At 43.5% G+C, this 23787-nt stretch overlaps 2 protein-coding genes and 1 pseudogene across 2 annotated transcripts in view; 1 reads left to right on the top strand and 2 right to left on the bottom strand.

Moving 5' to 3' along the window:
* Positions 1-1732: 1732 nt before the first annotated feature.
* LOC119472101 lies at positions 1733-2718 on the bottom strand (annotated as a pseudogene).
* A 565-nt stretch (positions 2719-3283) lies between these two features.
* PDZD9 (PDZ domain containing 9) lies at positions 3284-17764 on the top strand. Its single transcript, XM_037740614.1, has 5 exons — positions 3284-3337; positions 3602-3725; positions 4768-4947; positions 12417-12606; positions 16981-17764. The coding sequence occupies exons 1-5, from the start codon at positions 3284-3286 to the stop codon at positions 17372-17374; spliced, it is 942 nt and encodes a 313-aa protein (XP_037596542.1). The 3' UTR covers positions 17375-17764.
* Positions 17765-17972: 208 nt separating this feature from the next.
* Positions 17973-23787, bottom strand: part of LOC108308500 (cytochrome b-c1 complex subunit 2, mitochondrial) — a 27376-nt gene continuing 21561 nt past the window's right edge. The window contains exons 13-14 of the mRNA XM_017534352.2: positions 19468-19621; positions 17973-18521 (exon numbers count right to left, since the gene is read on the bottom strand). Of these exons, the coding sequence (XP_017389841.1) occupies positions 18438-18521; positions 19468-19621 (238 nt within the window). The 3' untranslated portion in view covers positions 17973-18437. The remainder of the gene's footprint in view (positions 18522-19467; positions 19622-23787) is intronic.

The following is a 23787-nucleotide window of genomic DNA, read 5'->3' as shown; positions in this document are numbered from 1 at the left end:
AAAAAAAAAAAAAAAAAAAAAAAAAAAAAAGAATGAAGAAGCCAAGCATGGTGGCTCATGCCTGTAATCCCAGCACTTTGGAAGGTTGAGGCATGCAGATCACCTGAGCCCAGGAGTTCGAGACCAGCCTGAGCAACATAGTGAGACCCAGCCCCTGTCTCTTAAAAGAAAGAAGAGAAAGGAAAAGAAGGAATGAAGAACCCATTGTGGGTTACGCACGGTGCTAGTCTCTGCAGAAGTTTCTACACAGTATACTGGCGTACAATACTCAAGCCACATTTTGCAGGGTCCACGGGAAGCCTTGCGGAGGCGTCACTGCCACCCAACTTCTGGACAACGGCGGCGCAGCGCCCCCTGGCGGCCATCCCGAGGGCGGTGCTCAAGGGTGAGGTTCGAAACTGTTGGGAGTGGAACTGACTCCAGCCTCTGCTCCGGGAGGCCCTCCCGAGCCACCCGCCCTCCGGGGCCATGCAGAAGGCCTCCCGTAAAAACAAAAAAGGTAATTGGGGAGAAGCGAGGGGGTGAAGCCCTGGGGATCAAGCCTTCCTCATTTTTCCTCCTCTGTAAAATGGCAAAGGCACACTCTTGGCCTGGGAGATGACCTGTCGCCAGAGTTATTATTATTATTATTATTATTATTATTATTTTGAGAAGGAGTCTCACTTTGTCACCCAGGCTGGAGTGCAGTGGCACCATCTCGGCTCACTGCAACCTCTGCCTCCCAGGCTCAAGGGATTCCTCTGCCTCAGCCTCGCTAGTAGCTGGGATTACAGGTGCCTACCACTGCGCCCAGCTAATTTTTGTATTTTTAGTAGAGATGGGGTTTTGCTATGTTGGCCAGGCTGGTCTCGAACTCCTGACCCCAAGTGATCCTCTCGCCTTGGGCCACCATTATTTTTATCAAGGTATATTTCCATACAGTAAGATTCCGCCCTTTTAAAAGTACAGTGGTATGAGTTTTGACAAACCTATACCCACGTTGAACCATCCCCTCCATCAAGATAGGGAACAGCTCTACCACTCCCTAAAATTACTTTGAGATGCCCAATTGTAGTCAACCCCACCCCACTGCAGCTCCTCTGTTTTTTACAGGGTTTTTGCCTTTTCCATGGAGAATGTCATAAAAATGAAATCATATAGTAAGGTGCCTTTTAAAAATTATACCAATGTAAATAGGGACTTTGGCCCTTTCATTTTTATTAAAATGGCACATAAATCTTAAAACAACATACTGGTCTCTGTATTTTATTTTTAGAGACAGGGTCTTTTTCTTTCACTCAGGTTGGAGTACAGTGGTGTGCTCCTAACTCACTGCAGCCTCCACCTCTTGGGCTCAAGAAATCCTCCTGCATCAGCCTCCCATAGCTGGGACTGCAGGCATGCACCACCACACACAGCTAATTTAGGTTTTTTTTTTTTTTTTTTGAGACAGAGTCTTGCTCTGTGGCCCAGGCTAGAGTGTGGTGGTATGATCTTACCTTACTGCAACCCCTGCCTCATGCATTCAAGCCATTCTTGTGCCTCAGCCTCCCGAGTAGCTGAGATTACTGGCATGAGTCACCACAGCTGGCTGATTTTTGTTATTTTCAGTAGCAACAGTGTTTCGCCATGCTGGCCAGGCTGGTCCCGAACTCCTGACCTCAAGTGATCCACCTACCCTCAGCCTCCCAAAGCGCTGGGATTACAGGTGTGAGCCACCATGCCCAGCCTAAACAGTAGAGATGAGGTCTTACTATGTTGCCCAGGCTCTAATCATTTTATACTTCTGCCAGCGCCCAGGTGGGCTTTCCGAGGGCTGTAGACTCCTGCATTGAGCAATTCTTGTTCTTTATGGCTTTTTCCGAACAGCACCAGGATTTGATAATGACTCGAGGTTGGTGAAGAGGCTGAACCACGCAGTTGGGTCCTAGGCAGCATTAGGCTTTCTGACTGCCTGGCTGTTGTCATTTAGACTGCTTGTCTTTGGGAAGGTTGACATTGCTCTCTGATCAGCCCTGTAGCAAGACCTATAAGTTTTTCGTATTTGAGGCTGGAGCTTGGCGTCTGGCTCTTCCAGGGTCGTAGTGCTGCCTCCCCCAGCTTGCTGTCCCCAAACACAGCGGCCCACTCTTTTCTGAGCTCACTCTCTTCCAGGGAGGAGGCATTGAAGATCTCACCCAACAGCAGGAGGGTCGTCTTTGTCAGCACCTTCAGGTTCCAGGGTCCCTGCCACTGGGCCCAAGTGAGCACCTTCCTCAGGTTTCATATCTAATAGTTCATTCTGAGCATGCACTGTGTGAAGTGCCTTTGTCTAAGGCAGGTACAATACTTTTTTCCATCTTCAGCTTTTTCCTTCTGCTGTTTTTCATTCTCTAATGAAATTAACGGACTCAGCTCCTGCACTGCCGTATCTGTGCTTTCTTGCTGGGTGAGCTACTTCTCTTCTTTCTCAACTAGTTTTTTCACTGGCTTTTGGAAGCGCTTTGAAGTAGTGAATTTATATAGGTGATAACCTGTGAAACGCTCATGGATGGCTGCCATAGTGTGAGAAGTTTTCTCCCAAAATGAAGCAGAGTGGTCTGGTATGTTGCTAGTTTGTGAGACAGGAGATTGTGTGTATTTACTTGGTCCAAGAAGAAGATTCACATCCATCTTCTTCACTTTGTCCAAGTTTTTTTTTTTTCTTTTGAGACGGAGTCTTGCTCTGTCACCCAGGCTTGTAGCTGGGATTACAGGCATGCACCACCGTGCCCGGCTAATTTTTGTATTTTTAGTAGAGATGGGGTTTCACTATGTTGGCCAGGCTGGTCTCAAACTCCTGACCTCAGGTGATCCCCCCGCCTCAGCCTCCCAAAGTGCAGGGATTACAGGCATGAGCCATCACACCTGACCCAAAGTTTTTTTATTTTGCAAGATGTATTTGTGTTTGTTGCCTTCCCGAACTTCTGCATTTGCTTATAGAGGCCTGGATCAAGCTCCTGAGACACATCCTTCATCTGTGTGTAAGAAGCCTTTTGAGTCTGGCTTCTTTCACTTAACCCTGCTGATTTTTAAAAGTGGGCTCCTGGTAGCTGATCTTATAAGCACATTGAATTTGCAAGCTGAGATTAGAACCACTGAACCCTGCCCAAGATGTGACTTCTCCGTTTGCTCAGGAACCAGAGGCTCAGACAGGGCATAACCTGCCCCCAATTGCTCCCAGAACCCTGAAAGGTCTCTGAAGATGTTATCTTGTTTATATTATGCTGTTTTATTTTCCCAAACAGAGAGCATCTGGTTTGGAGGAAGGTGAGGTTGGGCAAGGATGTCTGCTTTAGAGGAAAGGGCCACGAGCCCCTCCAACTCCCCACAGCCAGAGGTAGGGAGCTGGTGGAGCCTTTCCCTCAGCAGTGGCTCTGAAAACACCACAGCCACATGGACTTGGCGAGCCTGTGTGTCACTTGTCCTTATGGAAAGGAGTTGTGTGTGAAATGCTGGAAAAGCGTGCTGGAAACAGATCTCCCCAGGAGCTTCCTGTGTAGCAAAAAGGAGTTTCCAAGCAGCTTCCTCTTGGGAAAATAACTTGGTGTTTTGAATGTCCCTTTAGTCCCTGAAACTTTTCTTGTGATATTTGGTTCTGTAGAAAACATACTGCAACCCCTTCTACTACCTGTTGTCTCCAAGGCCTTTGGATTTTCCTCCCACGTGCTTTTTGGATCTATCTTGTGCTGATTTCCGCTGCTGCTGCCATGACAGGTGCCACGACCGTTTCATTTTCATTCCATTTCATCTAATCATGTCCAGCTTAACTCACTTCTGAGCTTTTCCACTAAGGAGGTCTGAGAAGCAGCCTCTGTCTGCTTGGCCCTCGCTCCTACTGCCTCCCCCTCCTCTGACAGGGCCTGTTCCTTCCTGTCTCAGACCTTAATACAATGTGCTCCTGCTCCTTCCTTCTTTGCCAAAATATTTCCTATTGGTCCTTTTGGCCTTCATTCAAATTTAACCCTGCTGGAAGCCTGACCCGCTGTGCCCAGATGAGACTTTGGCCCTCTGTTACTCACTCTTAGAGCCCTCCATCCTTTTCTTTCATAGCATGAGTCACAGTTTGTTATTCAACATGTATTTACATGACTGATCGATATCTGTCCCTTCCATTAGGCTGTAAAATCCATGAGGACAAGAAACACATGGTAGCTCACACCTGTAATGCCAGCACTTTGGGAGGCTGAGGTGGGAGGATTGCTTGAGGCTAGGAGTTCTAGACCAACGTGGCCAATATAGTGAGACCCCTGTCTCTACAAAAACAATAAAAATTAGTCGTGTGTAGTAGCACATGCCAGTAGCCCCAGCTACTCAGGAGGCTGAGGTGGGAGGATCCCCTGAGCCCAGGATATCGAGGCTGCAGTGAGCTGTGATCATGCCACTGCACTCCAGCCTGGGCAAAAGAGTGAGACCCTATCTGTTAAAATAAAACAAAACAAAAAAACCCAGCACATCTGTTTTGCTCACCATGATAAACCTAGGGCCTAGCATACCATCTATAACAATAAATATTTGTTAAGTGAATAGATAATACTAACTAATATTGATTAATTATGCCAGACTCTGCAAAAGCCCTTTAATGCTCCCATTTAATTCTCACCGAACAGCTCTCCAAGGTGAACACTTTTTATCCTCATTTGATCAACAATGAATCTGTGGAATAGGGATTAAATAACTGCTTCAGGGGTCTGGCTTCAGAACCCCAGTGGGTATGGCCATGCTTCTGTCTTGGTGAAGGACTGAAATAAATTCCCTTTTTTCGGTTAGAAGGAGGAGTCAGCATCAAGGCCAAAACATCTGTACATGACTTGAGCAAGACGCAGCAGACCAAACTCACTGTGGGCCGCCTAGGATTAGGCCTCATCATCATCCAGCATGGACCCTACCTCCAGATCACCCACCTCATCCGGAAGGGGGCTGCAGCCAGTGATGGGAAACTCCAGCCAGGTGATGCCCTTTCCCCATGCCTCCCAACCACCCATTCTGCCCATTTCCCTGCAGGGAGACTCGGGTCACTGGGTTTCAGTATAACTATAAGGCTATGACAACAGGCCAGGTGCGGTGGCTTACACCTGTAATCTCAGCACTTTGGGAGGCCAATGTGGGTAGATCACTTGAGGTCAGGTGTTCCAGACCAACCTGGCCAACATGGTAAAACTTCATCTCTACTAAAAATATAAAAATTGGCCAGACACAGTGGCTCACTCCTGTAATCCCAGTACTTTGGTAGGCTGAGGTGGGTGGATCACCTGAGGTCAGGAGTTCAAGACCAGCCTGGCCAACATGGGGAAAACCCATCTCTACTAAAAATACAAAAATTAGCTGGTTGTGGTGGCACATGTCTGTAATCCCAGCTACTTGAGAGGCTGAGGCAGGAGAATTGCTTGAACCGGGAGGCAGAGGTTGCAGTGGGCCGAGATTGCAGCACTGCACTCCAGGCTGGGCGACAGAAGTGAGACTCCATCTCTAAATGAATGAATGAATGAATGAATGAATGAATGAAAATTAGCTGGGTATGGTGGTGGGCACCTGTAGTCCCAGCTACTCAGGAAGCTGAGGCAGGAGAATGACTTGAATCAGGGAGGTAGAGGTTGCAGAGCCGAGATTATGCTACTGTACTCCAGCCTGGGTGACAGAGTAAGGCTCTGTCTCAAAAAAAAAAGAAAAAAAAAAAGAAGATATGACAACATTGGTTGAGAACTTTCTATGGGCCAGTCAGTGGCTATGACTTATGTAACTATCACTGTTGGGCATATTAATTCATTTAATTCTGGCTATGTACAGTGGCTCATACCTGTAATTCCAGCACTTTGGGAAGCCCAGGTGGGAGGATCTGTTGAGGCCAGGAGTTCAAAACCAGCCTGAGCAACATAGTGAGATGCTGTCTGTATTAGTCCATTCTTACACTGCTATAAAGTAATACCTGAAACTGGGTAATTTGTAAGAAAAGAGGTTTAATTAGCTCATGGTTCCACCAGGCTGTACAGGAAGTATGGCGGGGTAGGCCTTAGGAAACTTACAATCATGGCAGAAGGTGAAGAGGAAGGAGGCACATCTTACATGGTTGGAGCAGGAGGAAGAGAGAACAGAGGGAGGTGCTACACACATTTAAACAACCAGACCTCATGAGAACTCACTCACTATCATGAGAACAACAAGGAGAAAATCTGCCTCTGTTGATCCAGTCACCTCTCCCAAGACCCCTCCTCCAACACTGGGGACTATAGTTCGACATGAAATTTGGGTGGGGACACAAATCCAAATCATATCACCATTTCTACAACAAAACAGAAGTAGCCCAGCATGGTGGTACGTGCCTGTAATCCTAGCTACTCGGGAGGCTGAGGTGGGAGAATCACTTCAGTGCAGGAGGCTGAGGCTGCAGTGAGCTATGATTGTGCCACTGCATGCCAACCTGGTAACAGAGTGAGACCCTATCTCTAAGAAAATAATAACATTAAATTTACTTAATGAGGCTCAGTGAGATTGAGTTCCTTGTTCAGGTCACCTCTTTCTCCTAAGTGGGGATTCAAACATAGGGACCATGTTACTCCAGAGCTATGGCTCTAGATGCATAAGGGTATTTTCTTTCATAGACGGTATTAAGCATTGTTACACTCAGCTGCATGATCTCATTTCACTCTCACAATCCCTGAGCTAGATTCTGTATGAAACTACTTTGCAGACAAGCAATCAGGTATTTAGTAACTCGCCCATGGCCACTCCAAGGAGCTGGGAGTTGAACCCTCTCTGTCAGACTCCAGTGTCCAAGGGCTTTACCAATTCTGCCCTGCTCCTCATGTCTTTGGGTGAATGAATTTTCCATGCAGTTCTGTTTTCCCAGTGCCTGGCCTGGGCCTAATGCTGTGCTCCGGAGTTGGGGAGGCAGAACGGGCTGGCACAGTGGTGAGATGGAAAAAACGTTTTGTGTTAGCTGTCCTGATTCAGGCCTAGGGTCTGACACTTTCTAGTTCTGTGACCCTGGGCAAAGCCACTTAACCTTTCAGTCCTCAGTTACCTCATCTTTGAATTGGGACAGTCCTGTGTTTGTTAGAGGTTGCTAAGATTTGATGAAATAATGTATGTTTGTTTGATAGATGGGGTATCACTCTGTCACCCATGCTGGAGTATCACTCTGTCACCCATGCTGGAGTTCAGTGTCTTGATCATGGCTCACTGTGGCCTTAAACTCCTTGGCTCAGTGACCCTCCTGCTTCAGCCTCCTGGGTAGCTGGGACTCAGGCGTGCACCACCATGCCCAGCTAATGTTTTTTGGTAGATGTGCTCAGTGGAGGTGGTGGGTGGGTGTTGTCTCATTATGTTGTCCAGGCTGGTTTCAAACTCCTGATCTCAAGCAATCCTCCCATGTGGCCTCCAAAAGCGCTGGGATTACAGATGTGAGCCATTGAGCCCAGCATGATGAACTAATTTTTATGAAAGTGCTTTTAAAACTGAAGCGCTGTAGAAATATTGGCAATGGGGGTCCCAGTGGATTAAGCTACTGGTTTGCAACTCTGGTTACCTATTAGAATCACCTGGGGAACTTTAAAACTAAGATGCCTGGGCCCTATCTCCCTAGAGGTTTTGATTTGATCGTTCTTGGACTGGGACAGGGCAGTTTATGTTTTAAAAGCTCCTCAGCTAATTCTATTTTGCAGCTAAGGGTTCCAAGCAATGGATTAAAGAAGAAAGCAGATACATAATGATTTCATGAAACAGTTTACTCTACTTTAATATCCAAAGCATTTTCCCCACATATCACTACTTGGTGGTGGAGAACAAATGGCAGGTGGAGAGTTCTGGACTTACCGGATCAAAAGAACTCCAGGACAGGTCCCATGGACTTTTCTGCTGCTTCTCAGCTTCTCCATGGTCAGGTGACAGATGCTGGGTGATGATCTGGGTACATACTCCAGGGAGCTACAGTGGGACAGGAGTACACTTTTAGGCGGGCAACACAGAATCTCACGGCAGGGCTATTGTTAGTGAGCACTTTGAGGTTAGAAGCAGTCTTGAATTTCATCTTTTAAGTCCAGGATTTACCTACTGAATTTGTGTATTCTCACACTGCTGTAAAGATACTACCCTAGACTGGATAATTTATAAACGAAGTAGGTTTAATTGACTCACAATTCTGTATGGCCAGGGAGGCCTCAGGAAACTTACAATCATGCTGGAAGGGGAGACAGACATCTTCACAAGGCAGCAGGAGAGAGTGTGAGTGTGTGAAGGAGGAGCTGTCAAACACTCAAAACTGTCAGCTCTAGTGAGAACTTACTCACTATCATGAGAACTGCCTGGGGGAAGCCGCCCCCATGATCCAATCACCTCCCTCCCTCCACACCCCTGGGGATTACAGGTCCTCCCTCAAAATGTTGGGATTTCATTGGCGATGATATTTGGGTGGGGACACAGAACCACACCATATCACTCTGCCCCTCCATCTGCAAGTTGAGGAGCAGGGAAGACAATAGTCCAAGTCCAAAAACCTCAGAAGTAGAGAAGCCGACAGGGTAGCCTTCAGTCTGTGGCTGAAGGCCTGAGAGCCCCTGGCAAACCACTGGTGTAAGTCCAAGAGTCCAAAAGTCAAAGAACTTTGGATGTTTGAGAGTAGGATGCATCCAGCACAGGAGAAAGATGAAGGCTGGAAGACTCAGCAAGTCTGCTCATTCCACCTTTTTCCACCTGCTTTTCTGGCCTTGCTGGCAGCTGATTGGATGGTGCCCACCCAAACTGAAGGTTGGGTCTGCCTCTCCAGGTCCATTGACTCAAATGTTAATCTTTTCTAGCAACACCCTCACAGACACACCCAGAAACAATACTTTGAATTCTTCGATCCAATCAAGTTGACAATATTAACCGTCACTCCTACAGTAGTGGCTCATTTGTTATGTCTTTGCTTAATAAATAACAAGTGAGCATTTGTCCCAGGCATTGTGGGAGATATTTCCCCATCTATTATCTTTTTTAACTCCACTTTTAATTCTAATTTTAACTTTGTAAGAGTCAGGGTCTCACTCTGTCACACAGACTGGAGGGCAGGAGTGCAGTGGCACGATCATAGCTCACTACAGCCTCAAACCCCTGGGCTCAAGTGATCCTCCTGCCTCAGCCTCCCAAAGTGCTGGGATTATAGGCATGGGCCACCTCACCAGGCCCCACATCTATTATCTAATTTAATGTTTGCAACACTATTGAAATGTAGATAATGAAATACAGAGAATTAGATGAAATAACTTGTTCATTTTAGTTATACAACTAAGTCTGTGTTCAGAGCCGGGATTTGAACCCATGTCTGTCTAGAAAACCCATTCCTTTCAGCCAATTGCCTAACAACTAGAAATGAGATTTTAATACAGAGGAAGTCCAGAGCTCCAAACCTTTGTGACAAACCTGCCAGTTCTCCTCAGCATCTGTCTAGGCTTCAAAGTCTGTCATTCAGTGGTTTTAGACGATGAGATCTTGGGAGATGATAATTGTAGAAACATGATGTTCCTTTGACCCCATTTCCTCCCAGCCCCATTATCTCTCATCTATTTGCTGAAATTTCTCTCTTTCACGTTGATTTCCTAATGTAGTTTAGTGTTAGTTTATTCTGGCTTAACTTTAAGCTCTTTTTGGCCAGTATGGCCTTAACAGACTCCGATATTCAAAATCTTAAGAAATTGGCTGGGCACGGTGGTTCATGCCTGTAATCCCAGCACTTTGGGAGGCTGAGGCGGGTGGATCACTTGAGTCCAGGAGTTGGAGACCAGCTGGGCAACATGGTGAAACCCCATCTCTACTAAAAAGTATGAAAAAAATTAGCTGGGCGTGGTGGCAGGTGCCTGTAATCCCAGTTACTCGGGAGGCTGAGGCAGAGAGTTGCTTGAACACAGGAGGCGGAGGTTGCAGTGAGCCAAGATCATGCCACTGCACTCCAGCCTGGGTGACAGAGCAAGACTCCATCTCAAAAAATAATAATAATAATAATAATAATAATAAAATTTAATTAATGTAGGCCGGGCAAGGTAGCACACACCTGGAATCTCAGCACTTTGGGAAGCTGAGGCGGGCAAATTGTTTGAGCTCAGGAGTTCAAGACCAGTGGGGGGAACCTGACAAAACCCCATTTCAATAAAAAATATAAAAACTAGCCGAACATGGTGGGTGCTTGAGCTTGTAGTCCCAGCTTTTCCAGGGGCTGAGGCGGGAGGGTTGCTTGAGCTGTATTTGCATCCCTGCACTCCAGCCTGTGTGACAAAGTGAGACCCTGTCTCAAGAAAAAAAAAAAAATTATGTAGCTTCAACAGCAAATACAAGTCATGGACTGGCTACTCCCTAAGCATTTCCTGAAGGCCTGGTATATGCAGGCAACCAACTAGGCACTGGGGGTGTAGTGGTCAACCAAACAGACGTGGTCCCTAGCCATGAGGAACTTATGGAACTTCCAGCCTAGTTTGGAGAGATGAAAAAAATAAATAAAATCTATTTTTCAGTAGTGGCTTGGCTGCTGCAAAGTTGCTTTAATATAGCTAATCAAAACAAAGTTTATATAATGTCACTCCTATAGCCCATTAATATAGAAAAAAAAATGTAATGAGGTTGGCATTCATAAATACCAAATTGGTGTTTCTGTATGAAGGGCAATGTTAATATCTATTGCTGGAGTAATCACATTCACATGCTGACATGTTTGGTTTACAGCCAGAACGGTCAGGAAATTAAGCTGTTTATTTTCTGCCCTCTTGATAAAAGTCACCCTTTTACAACATAATTAAGCAGAATGCCACACCATAGCTTTCAGCTATAAACACTGCCTTTAACATTAGGCAAGTAACCTCATCCAGGGAGGGTTTTTTTTTTTTCGCCATTATAATTAACCTCAGTACGATCAGCAGCTGTTTCATATTGCTCAAGCTGCAGGTAGCCTTGTTTCATTCTGAAGTGAGCTTCAGATACATGATTGATTGTATTACCCCCAGCTACTGCTTCAGACCAAAGTTGGAGGTTTTTCTCCACCCTTCTAAGTATTCATTTTCTTGAATTCTGGGAACTTTGATAGGATCTAGAGCTATGGACATTTGTCCTTGGCATTCCTTGGAGGCTTCTTTTGGGATCAGTCTAATTCCAGATAGAAGCCCAGTGAGTGCATCAGAGAAGGCACTTCTTGACCCTTTCTTTCTCTGAGGTTAGGCTTCAGCTGTCTTAGAATGAGGGTGATTGAGGGTTCCCAGCAGGTCGGTACTAGTAAGATCTGAAGACTTAAGATTTTGCCCAACGTGAGTCGGTCCTTAAAAAGCAAATCCTTTGTATTCCTTTCTCAAGTCTTGCTGAATGCTCTTGTAGCAGTCAGGGTTCCTCATTGCAAAAAACAAAACAGTTCTGTTAATGCACTGAATTTGGGATACTGAGTCTGACAGAATTGCCCGAAAGGCTGGAGAAGCAGGCTTGGAAAATGGTGAGAGAATCACGAGCTGTTTTGGCAACTGGAAGCTCCCATCACTCTTCTGCATCTCCTGCTCCAGGTTCAGTGACCCAGGTGGGAGGGTTCAGTGACCCAGGTGGGAGTGTCCAGTGACTGGATCTCACTCACAGGTCCATGACCTAGCTGCTGGAGGTGGGGATATGGGGGAGGTCAGAGCAAGTGAACAATTGGTCTTTTTAGCTTCCTCCAATTTGGGGGTTTGGGGACTTAGTGCTCAAGATGTAGTCCTCTTACCACCTGCTGGGGACTCAGAGACTGCATGATTGACCATCTTGCTTCTTTTCTTGCCCTGCATTGCCCTGAGATAGGGAAACGTAGCTGTCAAATCCCTTTAAACCAACATACTCACTGCATACACATCTTACAGTTAATTAAAGCATGCCTAATTACCCCATGTTTTATACAGAATTATTTGCTCAACTAATACTGCACAAGGGTAGAAAATTAAAATGAAAGGCTTTATGTTTAATATGGTGTATTAACTGTGGAGGGCACTGGAAATTGCCAGGCAGGTATAATAGAAAGTAGGTCATTTATTCATCACTTAGTGTAAGTGGTTTTTTCTTTCCTACTAATAGCCATTCATTTTATTTGAAACAACTCTATTTTTAGAATCCTAAAGGCTGATTCCTATTATAAATGTTTTTTGACCTCTGTCACATTAAGAACTTCAGAAACGTCTCAAAAACATCATATAATGTCTACCATTACACCGCTATTAAGAAACATCTTGCATACATTCTTCATTATGCAAAGGACATTCATATCATGAAGACGAACATCTTTATAAATAAAGGCTGAAGCCTGGTTTTGGTTCAAAAAGAAGCAACAATATGAACAATATGAATATAAAATGAAGCAATAATATGAATATAAAATGAAATACCTCACAATAAAGAAATCAACATGGCCCCTTATTTATACTGATATATCATTTTTCCCTCTTCAGGTGATGTTCTGATTAGTGTTGGCCATGCCAGTGTGTTAGGATATACGCTGCGAGAATTTTTACAGCTTTTGCAACATATCACCATTGGAACAGTGCTACAAATCAAGGTTTACCGAGATTTTATTGACATTCCTGAAGAATGGCAAGAAATATATGACTTAATCCCTGAGACCAAATTCCCAGTAACAAGGTAAATAGTTCATTTTAGGAACTGTTTGTTATAATACAGAATCCCAGGGCCTGTGAGGCATAGATGGTTTAATGTGACAATTATCAAATGATAAGAATCATGACAGGAGGACTGGTGACACTGTCAGTAATTTCCTGGGTTTCTGGTTTTTGGAAAGGACAATCTATAGGCTCTAATATGACAAAGCATGATAAAGTCAACTTGGAGTTAAAAAACAAGCCATCTGTTGGGAACTCTGTCCCCATGCCTACCTGCAAGTCAGTCCTTAAAATGCGTCTTGTGAATCCGATTTTCTTTTGCATATTCAACTTTCTTTTTTCTGGGTCCTTCCCAATAACATCTAAGCCTTTTTAAACTTCTCCGGTCTTAGCAAATTCTATCTTCAGTCCCCTCTCCTCTCCCTGCCCTCTCCAGCCACTGGAGTCTCTTGCATCCCCTCCCAACTTGCTGAAAGCTGTATTAGACACCTCCCTTTCCTCGAGACGCCACTTCCCAGACACTCCTCAACCCACTTCAATCTAGGCTTTGCTTTCATCCCTTGGCTGAGTCCTTTTCTCACGGCCACCCATAGCCTTCACACTTCTGATCCCGGAAGACTCTTCTGTCTTTATCTTGCTTGGCTTCTGAGCAGCATTAGACACTTAATAATTTCCACCCACACTCTTCTTGAAATAGCACTTCCCAGGCTTCTGTGACACCACACTCCCCTGATTTTCCTGTTACCTCTGGCCATGTCCTCTTGGTGTCCTTTCTCCTAGGCAATTTCATTGATGCCCCTGGTTTCTATGACTATTCACATGCTAATTACTTTCAAATTGTATTATCACCAAAACTGTATTTTTTTTGGGGGGGGAGGGACACGGAGTTTGGCTCATCGCCAGGCTGGGGTGCAGTGGTGTGATCTTGGCTCACTGCAACCTCTGCCTCCCAGGTTCAAGTGATTCTCCTTCCTCAGCCTCCAGGGTAGCTGAGATTACAGGCACACGCCACCACACCCAGCTTATTTTTGTATTTTAATAGAGACAAAGTTTAACCACGTCAGCCAGGCTGGTTTTGAATTCCTGACCTCAGGTGATCTGCCTGCTTCAGCCTCCCAAAGTGCCTGGATTACAGGCATGCGCTACCGTGCCCGGCAAATCTGTATTTTTAAACACCCACTTGATATCTCCATTGGATGTGCCATAAACTCCTCAAACTCATTATGCTTAAAATCAAAAGCCAGCCCATGATGGCTCTATCTTACTGGGGTAGCGTTTGTCTAGTCAAACAAGCCAGAAATTTAGGGTTTGTAGTTGATTTCTCCATCTCCCTCCTCCTGCTCCCACCAAACATTAAGATATTTGTCTTCTCACATTCATCCATGTCTCTCTAGCCACTATGATCATTCCAACAAAGCCGCCATTTGGTCTCCCTTCATCTACTTTTTAAAATTAATTTTTCCTTTTTGTGACAGAGTCTCACTCTGTCATCCAACCTGCAGTGCAGTGGTGGGATCATGACTCACTGTAGCCTCAACCTTCCCGGCTCACTCGATTTTCACATCAGCCTCCCGTGTAGCTGTGATCCCAAGTGTGTGCCACCACATCTGGCCAAACTCTTTTGATTTTTAGTAGAAACAGGGTCTATGTTGCCCTGGCTGGTCTCGAACTCCTGGCTTCAAGTGATCCTCCCACCTAGCCCTCCCAAAGTGCTGGGATTACAGGTGTGAGCCACTGCACCCGGCCAAATTAATTTTTTTTTTTTTGAGACGGGGTCTTGCAATTTTTCCCAGGCTGGTCTTGTACTCCCAGGCTCAAACAATTCTCCTGCCTCAGCCTTCCAAGCAGCTGGGATTACAGGCTCGCGCCACTGTGACCAGTTCCCTGCATCTACTCTTGCCTCCTATTTATTTTCTACACTGAGCAATTTTTTATAATGTAACTCTGATCCTGGCACATTCCTGCAAAAAATCTAAGACCTTTTGTTCCTTAGATAAATGCCAAAATCTTCACATTGGCCTGTAATGCTCTACGGGGTTCAGCTGGCCTCTACATACCATTCCAAAGTCATCTCATACTGCTTTCCCATCCTTCTCTAGCCCACTTTTAGCTTCCAGCTCTTTTTGCTGCTCTTTGCCTCAGGGTCTTTGCTCTTACTCTTCTCTACAACATGCTTGTGGCTCTGCTCTTCAGTAGCCACCCTTGAAGGCTCCAGTGTATTTTCTCCAACGGGTCTTCCTAGAAACAGGTCCACCTGACATAGGCTCTCACAGCATGCTCCTTCACATTTATCCCAGTTTTAATGAAATAATCTGTGTAATCAGTTGTTCACTGTGCTTCCCTTGGAGAACATGAACTCCATGAAGGCAGGGACTGAGTCTGTCTTGTTTTGCTAAAATTGCCCTAGGACTTTCATGTGGTCAATGGCTCATTTGTTTTTAATTTCCAATTTTAAAAGTCTTATTTTTGAGACAGGGTATCCCTTTGTTGCCCAGACTGGAGTGTAGTAGCATGATCACAACTCACAACCAATCCTACTCAACAACCCCTATACTGGAGTCTACGACTCTAAAAACCTGGGCTCATCTGATTACGTAACAACTATGTTCTAAGCTTTTTCACTACCTGGAGGAGTTTTGAAATCCAGAATATTAAATTCTAAGGATGGCAGATTGACCATTCAAAAGTAATGAAAAGATAGAACAGCACAACCAAGTATGAGGCGAAAATCCACAAACAATACCAAGCACCTTCTGAATCCCTTTCTTAATTAAGCAAAGTACTCATATCTAAGGCATTTTAGTAACTTATGTGGAAGGGGGCGGAAAAGACGGGGAAGGAAAAAGCTGCTTTCACAAAGTTGGTATAATCTTTTCCTGGAGAAAACAGCACTGGGTACACCCTGGAGAAAATTCTCCATATAACACTCTAGGTAGGCCAAGTGGTATACAAAGTTTGTTTCCAGCCAACTCTGACCTCTGCAGGCTTGTGGCTTTATTATCTAATGACAATTTACCTGTCCTTTATGGTTACCTAAGCATCAGAGTTGCCAAGGACTCCCCCTGCAGTCTGAAAAAAAAAAAGTTATTAATACTTGGATTTAAAAAAAAAAACTCATGTGCTGTTCAGGAAGACCTGGGTGTGTCTGAAGGCAAATTAGACAAAATCATTATTTAAGACTAGTGGCTCTCAGTAAAAATTACTCGATATCAACTGTTTATTACTAGAAGAGATAAACTTTAGGAAAAGGCATTCAAATTCTTGGAAGCAAATATAACAGGCAGACTGCCAAGGTTATTCTAACACCAGTAAGTCTTAACAGGCTGGTGAGGAAGAAACCTACTTCCTTTAGCAGGGCAGAATGTACCACAGATTTATAATCACAAAGATCTAGTTTTGGCTCTGCTGGGTAACAGCAGCAGGATGAGGGAAAGCAGGTGGCAGCATTCACTCTGGAAAGTTAGAGCAAGCACAGGTACTGTAGGCATTAGGAAAGTTCAGAGACCTGGAGGTGCTAGCAGGCAAGCACCACCAAGTTTCAACAATTAAGAAAGCCAATAATTGGAGAACGTTACAAAACCAAACCAAAACAAACAAACAAACAAAAACCTGGCTAGGCACGGTGGCTCATGCCTGTAATCCTAGCACTCTGGAGGCCAAGGTGAAAACTGCTTGAGGCCAGATGTTTGAGACAGGCATGGGCAAAAGGAAGATCCTGTTTTTACCAAAAAATAAAATAAAAATTAGCCAGGTGTGGTGGTATGCAGCACACACACCTGTAGTCTCAGTTACTTGGGAAGCTGAGGCTGAAGGGTCACTTGAGCCCAGGAGTTCAAGGTTGCAGTAAGCTATGATTGTGCCACCACACACCAGCAAGGGGGGTGACAGAGGAAGACCCTCTGCATTAAAAAAAAAAAAAAAAGACTCAAAGACTTACTAATGACTAGCACACTGAAGATCCTTAAGGCCCACTATTTCCTGACGTCCTGACTCCTTTGGTTATCAGTAATATTGTGTTATTGCCATGTGAGCGACAAGAACAGAGTTCTCAGGAGATGGCCAGGTTGAACCTGTCACTTTAGCTGCAGTGAAATTAACCGAACCTTTAACACCTCCTAATATTCTGGTCAGTAGTCTAGTACAAGTCTGTGAAAAACTTTTTAAGGTATTGTGAAATAATTTAAGGCAGAATTTGATTTCCAATTAGAAATGGAAAAATTTTTTAAATAGTTTAAAAAAGAAACATTGTAATGACACAGGTAGTGCTAAAGCTAAACTGTATTTCTTTTATGAGCCGTAAAGCGAGTAATAAGGTGAGCAATAAGGCATCTTGTTAGGGGACCATAAATGTTTGGACATGAAAAATCTATTTGATTCACTATTCTTTTCGTTTCAGCACACCAAAGAAAACTGAGCTGTCAAAAGATGAATCTTTCACAAGCGGTGATGATAATGAACATGTAGTTTTAGATAAAAGACTTCAATATTATAGATATCCATGGTCAACTCCGCATCACCCTGCAAGGAGACCAATATCCATCTCCAGAGACTGGCATGGATATAATAATAAGAACCATATTATTAGTGTGGGAAAAGACACTAATTGTGATGTGATGATTCATAGAGACTACGAGAAAGAAGTGAGGGCCCCTTCTCCGTACTGGATAATGGTGAAGCAAGACAATGAAAGCTCTTCCTCCTCTACTTCCTCTACCTCAGATGCATTTTGGCTGGAAGACTGTGCCCAAGTTGAAAAGGGTAAAGCTCAACTGGAATCAGAGGTTGGTTAGCAAATCTGTGTTCATATGAGCATTTATTTATCTTGCAGACACCCAAGTTTTATGCCTCACCATGCAAAAGTTTGCTATACTTATCAAGGACTGTCTGCAGACTCACCAATTCTCTTCTCTTCTGACTGCGTTTATAAAGCCATTAGAGATATTGTTCAACAGGGTTATCTAAAGACTTCCCTGGGGTCTTGCAGGCCTCACAAATCTCTTCAGAATAAGACCCTCCTTTCTGAGAAGAATTTATTTTTAGAAAATGCAGTATAGAAATCTAGTATCAGAATGTCTGAACACAGTAAAGAATGGCACTTTATGTAAACACCACATTTTTCTTTAAGTATTTAGTTTCTGTTTTTGTAAACTTCAAGTACTATAATTAAAATAATTAAGAGATAGATTCCTTGGCTAGTTATTCACATTAGCATTTTTTTTTTTCCACTTTTTAGCCCTTCTTTTACTTTAAATGTTGAGAGTTAATTACTTGAAAGAGACAGGACAGTAACAGATAAGAGACAGAAGATGAGAGAAAAACAAAACTCTGTCAGTAAAGATAAATCAGACATAAAAAATGAATTAATGGAATATAGGATTTGATAGGAAATTTGTTTTTCAGAAATAATTTTATTGCAAAAAAGGCAAAACAGGGGTAAAAACCACACCACTTAGCTGTTGATACCCAAAATGACAAATTTTGAACATGCTTTTATCTTAAAAGCCACCAACAGTAATCTGGAACTATTTACCCTGATAGCCACTTAGCCTTAATTTTAATAGTTTCTGATGCTTCTATACTCACTATATTCCTGTCTCCTTTAAAGCATCCAAAACAAAGATATCAGCACATAATAAATACTTGTTGATTAATTCACTGAGAAAAACATAAGATAAACACTTAAGTAGAATGTTTTATTGACTTTAGGTCAGCTGGCAATAATTACCTGAATTTATGCCTTATTTTACTTCACTGGAAAAAAGACAAATGTTATATTAGAGACTTCTGACTTTCATGTATTTGCTTCTCTGGGCTGAGAATGTTCAGCTCTCTCCTGTAATGTGTGCTTCAGTATTACAACTCATCAGCAAAAGGTGTATGTCCCAAATTTCCACTTGCTGCCATCGATTTTTTGCCAGAAACAAACTTCTTTGCGGCCTTTAAACAAACAAAAGACAAAGTTAACAAAAATATATTATCATCAAGCAGGTAAACTTATTTGCCATTTCAAGAATTTATGGATAGGGCTTTTTTTTTTTTGAGATGGAGTCTTGGCTGAGCGAGGTGGCTCATGACTATAATCCCAGCATTTTGGGAGGCTGAGGTGGGTGGATCACGAGGTCAAGAGATTGAGACCATCCTGGCCAACATGCTGAAACCCCGTCTCTACTAAAAATACAAATTAGCTGGGATGGTGCTATGTGCCTGTAGCCCCAGCTACTCTGTAGGCTGAGGCAGGAGAATCGCTTGATCCTGGGAGGGGGAGGTTGCAGTAAGCTGAGATCATGCCACTGAACTCCAGCTTGGTGACAGAGACTGTCAAAAAAAAAAAAAAAAGAAAGAAAACGGGAAAAGCCCACTTTGGATTGATTCTGTAGATCATGTGCTTATTAGGCACAGTAGGGAACACAGAGAAGTAGAAGTACAAGACATAGTCCTTGACCTGAAAACAGCTCAATCTTGTAGGGAACAGTAATATATGTGAAAAAAAATTAGTAAGAACAGGAGAATGTCTAGGCTGAGAAGAATAAAGAAAATCTTAAGGTGCTAAATGGTGAAATACTGGTAGGACTGAAGAGGAAAAATAGCAAATTTCACTATTTACGTTGGATCATATGAAATTGCCAATATTTGACTCTTCTTGAGTTGAATATGGTTTAACCTAATGGTAGTTTATTTGAAGGAGGAAGATACATACACCCGAGCTGACAAGGAAGCTTGCAGTGGATCATATGGGAATGTGCCTTCCTGCCTCCACATGAAGTAGACAGGCACCAAACATGAGAATAACATACTCAGCCCAGGGACGCTTAGGCATCCTTCTGAAATTGGATCATTAAGGTTAAGTTCTCTGTTGTTAAATCGTAAGTTTTCATTTGCTTACATTTATGATATCAGCGTTAGCCACTGAATCAATCTGCTGAAGGACTGTGGATGGTGGCATGTAACAACCAGCAATTAGGGCCTGGGACCCGACTTCTTCCAGGAGACCCTCAGAAGACTCCACTGACATCAGGTATCCAGCTTTCAGCTTGTTCTTGGCAGTCTGGACATCTGTGTTGGACAGGTTTCCTTGAGTGATTGTTTTTACTTGATTATAGGCAGCCTTGATAACATCTCCTGCAGCTGCGGCCTGGGAGATAGTATAAATCCCAAAGAGTCCAGAATCTGAGAAACTGGCATTAAATGCAGAAACATCGAATGGCTGGTGAGTTGCCTTGGCAACAGCCTGGTGCAGATGGCTGGTGGTGTTGCTACCCCCCTTGATATGTGGCCCAGCACCGAGGACATGCTGAAGAACACTAAATGCATTTGCCTCTGCACTTCCTGCGGCAGCACTTTCTGCTACAGGAGCGGCATGGACAAGACTGTCTCCATTCTGTTTTCGGATTTCACCTCCACGGTATTTGGCCTTTGCACCAGATAAACCAAGTCCACCTCTCATGTTGAGAAACTGTTCAGCGACTTGCTTTAGAACAGGATGACTCACACCAAGTCCAATCAAAGCCATTCTTGCACTCGTGAAATGGTTCTGAACGAAGTAATGTAACTCCTCTGGTGTCCCTTTTCCAATCCTATAGTCAGGACAATACAAGGGACTAGCCAAGGCATTCCGGTAAGCTGCTGCATGCAAATTTTCAATAACATGAGTCTGTGGATTCTGAAAGGCCACAGCCTTGTCAATCTTTAGCTGAGGCTGAATGTTACCTACTTCCCAGTGACGAAATTCTGGTGATGTGGTGACACTGAGCAGGAACTCCATTAGAATATCAACATCACCCCGCAGGCATTCCACAGTGTAAGCCATGTTTTCCCTTGTTGCAGTCACACTGAATAAGCCACCAACTGCTTCAATTCCACGAGTTATCTTGAAAGATGAAGCTCCTTTTGTCGTCAGACCGGATGCAAGGCGCAGCAAATAAGTGGTTCCTAAATTGTTGGAGTCCTCATATCTACTGCCTGCTTTAATGAACAAACCAATTCTTGATACAGGAGCGTAGTTTTCCAAAGAAGCAATCACCACACCATTTGGTAACTTGGTAAACTCAAGGTCCTGAGGTTGTGGCAGTGCTCCTGCGGGNATCCAGCTTTCAGCTTGTTCCTGTCCAATAAAAGGCAGAAGTCAGTTTTACAGAGCAAGGCAATTCTTTTTTTTATCTGGGTGGTGGGGGGCTGTGAATATCAAAGCTTTATTTAATAGATGCAGTAATAGCGTGCCTTCCTCTTCCTGAATTTCCCCAAGAATACCACTCCCTGTTCTGGAACATCACATTAAAACACTAAGTCTGAAGGGAAGAAGTCTCTTCAGGGTTGCCGAAGTGCCCAATTGAGGGCCCACTTTGGCCTCCATTTGAGGGTCCATATGCTCCTACAGATTGGGGTGAGACAGCTGGAAAGCTCCCAAATTCTTCTCAAGGCCTCTGGATCTGGTTGTGCAATCTGGATCCTCTGCACATCACCGGCAAGTCATAGCATGCTCTTTCTCCCGCTCACTGGCACAGTGAGGAAGATCTCTCTGCTGTCGGTGGGAGGGCTGCTATCCACTGAGATGGCAGTAAAAAATGCATTTAATACACCTAACGTATCAAACACCATAGCTTGGCCCAGCCTATCTCATGTGTGCTGAGAATATTTACAATAGCCTATAGTTGGGCAAAAATCATCTAACATCAAGCTCATTTTATAAGAAAGTGTTGTTACTTTAAAGTGTACTGCATATCACTAGCCTAGGAAAAGATCAAAATTCAAGGTATAGACATACACTACATAATGACATTTTTGGTCAATGATGGACTACATATATGATGGTGGTCCCGTTAAGATTATTAGGGAGCTGAAAAATTCCCATTAATGACAACATAATGTTGTAGTGCAATTTAAAAAATATAAATTGAGTGCAGCCTATGTTTACAGTGTTGAGCATCTACAGTACTGTACAGTAATGTTCTGGGCCTTCCCGTTTACTCACCACTCATGCAGTGACTCACGTGAAAGCAGGAGCTTTCAGTCCTGTAGCTCCATTCATGGTAAATGTCCTATATTGGTATACCATTTTTAACTTTTGTACTGTATGTTTACTGTACCTTTCCTATGTTTAGATGCACAAACACCATTGTGTTACAACTGCTTAGAGTATTCAGTACTATAGTACATGCTATACAGGTCTGTAGCCCAGGAGCAATAGACTGTACCATACAGCCTATGTGTGTAGCAGGCTGTATCAGCTAGATTTGTGTAAGTACACTATGAAGTTCACACAGTGATGAAACCACCTAACACCACATTTCTCAGAACGTATCCCCATCACTATGTGACACACGACTGGAAGCTGAATTGCGATGGTTTTGCACCATAGTAAAGTTGAAAAATTGTAGCTGATCCATGGCAAGTTGGGGACACTGTGTATTGTAAACCTACCTTCTGGCTGTTAGAGTGTGCAGACCAGGGGTCTTAAAAACCCTGTCAAAGCACGGTGTCAGGCCTGGAGTTGGTGTCACCACAGACAACTCTAACTGGCCCATGGCTAGGGCCACAGTGTTATAAAGGCCACAGTCTTGACCTTTTCCTTTTGCCTTTTTCTTGTATGAACTGGGTTCTCTTCTTGGATAGAGGACAACTTTTGATGTCTTTTGACAGTTTGAAGATTCTCATGTTTATTTTCTTCTTACACCATCATTTCACTTGTATTACCTTTTGAGTTTTGGCAGGTTTCGGGGGTGTGAATAGCTTCTTCTGTTTATTTCTCTGATATCCATTTCAGCTGTTGCTGCCTCTTTTAGGCCCTGTTTGTTTCCACCAAGGGTGAAGTCGAGTCAAGCCAGTTCCTCTTAGAAATAGGGCAATTTTAAGGTATGTGCCCTGAAACTCTTCAATGTGTTTTTGGTAGAGAGGCAAACTAACAACTTACCGCGCTAACGGTCTCCATTCTATTTCTTCAGTTCGCCAAGCACTGCACTGTTTACATTACTGTTTGGAAAGGTGTCAGTACAAAACTATACTGAAAACTCCACAGACTGTGTTTTGATTTTGGACTAGACCTTAGATCTAGGTAGAACTATTTTAATCTGAGGTTTTGATTAGTGAAGGAACTCCTGCCTCTTGCTGAGATTTGTCTCAGTAAGCACAGGCCATGATGGAAAAGGCAGGTGGGGAGGGTAATACAGGTCTTGTAAGCAGCAGCAGCTTAAATATGGGCACAAAAGCTCCACTTGAAATAAAACAAAATCCAATTCATAATCCTCCCAGAAACTTATTCCTTATAGACATGGTATTTGATAAGACAGTTGAGTTATTTAAGCCTCAAAAAAAGATCATCCTTTAACACTCTCTAGCAAGACTTCCATTTAAGAATAACTACAATTTAATGCTGCAATTTTACCACGTTGTCAGCTTAGCTAAAACATTATTTTACCTGCAATCAACTACCAAGAGGTTATTAGTGTGTTTCTGCAGCAATGACACTTTACTTTCTCTCTTTCACTATAGAAAGATTAAGAACCTTACAAGACAAGGTATCAACTCCATCAAAATGGCAGAAAACATATCTTGACATTAATAATAAAATTCTACTTTCTACATATTACCATACCTTATGAGAACTGTGTTACACTTATTAAGAAAATATATTTTCTCAAATAAATTAGAAAAATTGAGGTTTTTCTTAAGTAAATCCAGTTTTTCAATGTTGTCTCATAATGTTTTGTTTCTGGTACAATCAAGCAGCCCTGCATCCTATCAATTCTTGGTTCTATGTATACAATATTTAAGAAATTGTGTTGTGCTTATACAAGAGATGCAACTTTGTAGTGTGCTCAGCATAACAAAACTAACAATACTAACGGGAACAGAAGTGACTAAAAGCTTGTTCCATCCTTGGTTGTAATTCACCCTGTCATGCTTCTTCTGTGGGCAAATACTAAATGATCATAACCACCACTGGAGTTGCAAGATTCACATTTTGAATTGTCCTAAGTAAATGGAGTCAAACTTAAATGTCTTAAACTGCTGTATGAAAATGCAGATTGGCCGGGCGCGATGGCTCAAGCCTGTAATCCCAGCACTTTGGGAGGCTGAGGCGGGTAGATCACAAGGTCAAGAGATCGAGACCATCCTGGTCAACATGGTGAAACCCCGTCTCTACTAAAAATACAAAAAATTAGCTGGGCATGGTGGTGCGTGCCTGTAATCCCAGCTACTCAGGAGG

This window comes from Cebus imitator, unplaced genomic scaffold (assembly GCF_001604975.1).
Source record: "Cebus imitator isolate Cc_AM_T3 unplaced genomic scaffold, Cebus_imitator-1.0 Scaffold85, whole genome shotgun sequence".
In the NCBI taxonomy this organism is placed as follows: Eukaryota; Metazoa; Chordata; class Mammalia; order Primates; family Cebidae; genus Cebus; species Cebus imitator.
This window is presented reverse-complemented; position numbering and strand designations above follow the sequence as displayed.

Excerpts from the sequence above, each read along its gene's own strand:
- PDZD9 (XM_037740614.1), top strand. The coding sequence starts at position 3,284 with ATGTCTGCTTTAGAGGAAAGGGCCACGAGCCCCTCCAACTCCCCACAG. Across the intron at positions 3,726-4,767 it reads CCATGACAGGTGCCACGACC|AAGGAGGAGTCAGCATCAAG; the intron begins GTTTCATTTTCA and ends TTTTTCGGTTAG. Across the intron at positions 4,948-12,416 it reads TGATGGGAAACTCCAGCCAG|GTGATGTTCTGATTAGTGTT; the intron begins GTGATGCCCTTT and ends TTCCCTCTTCAG.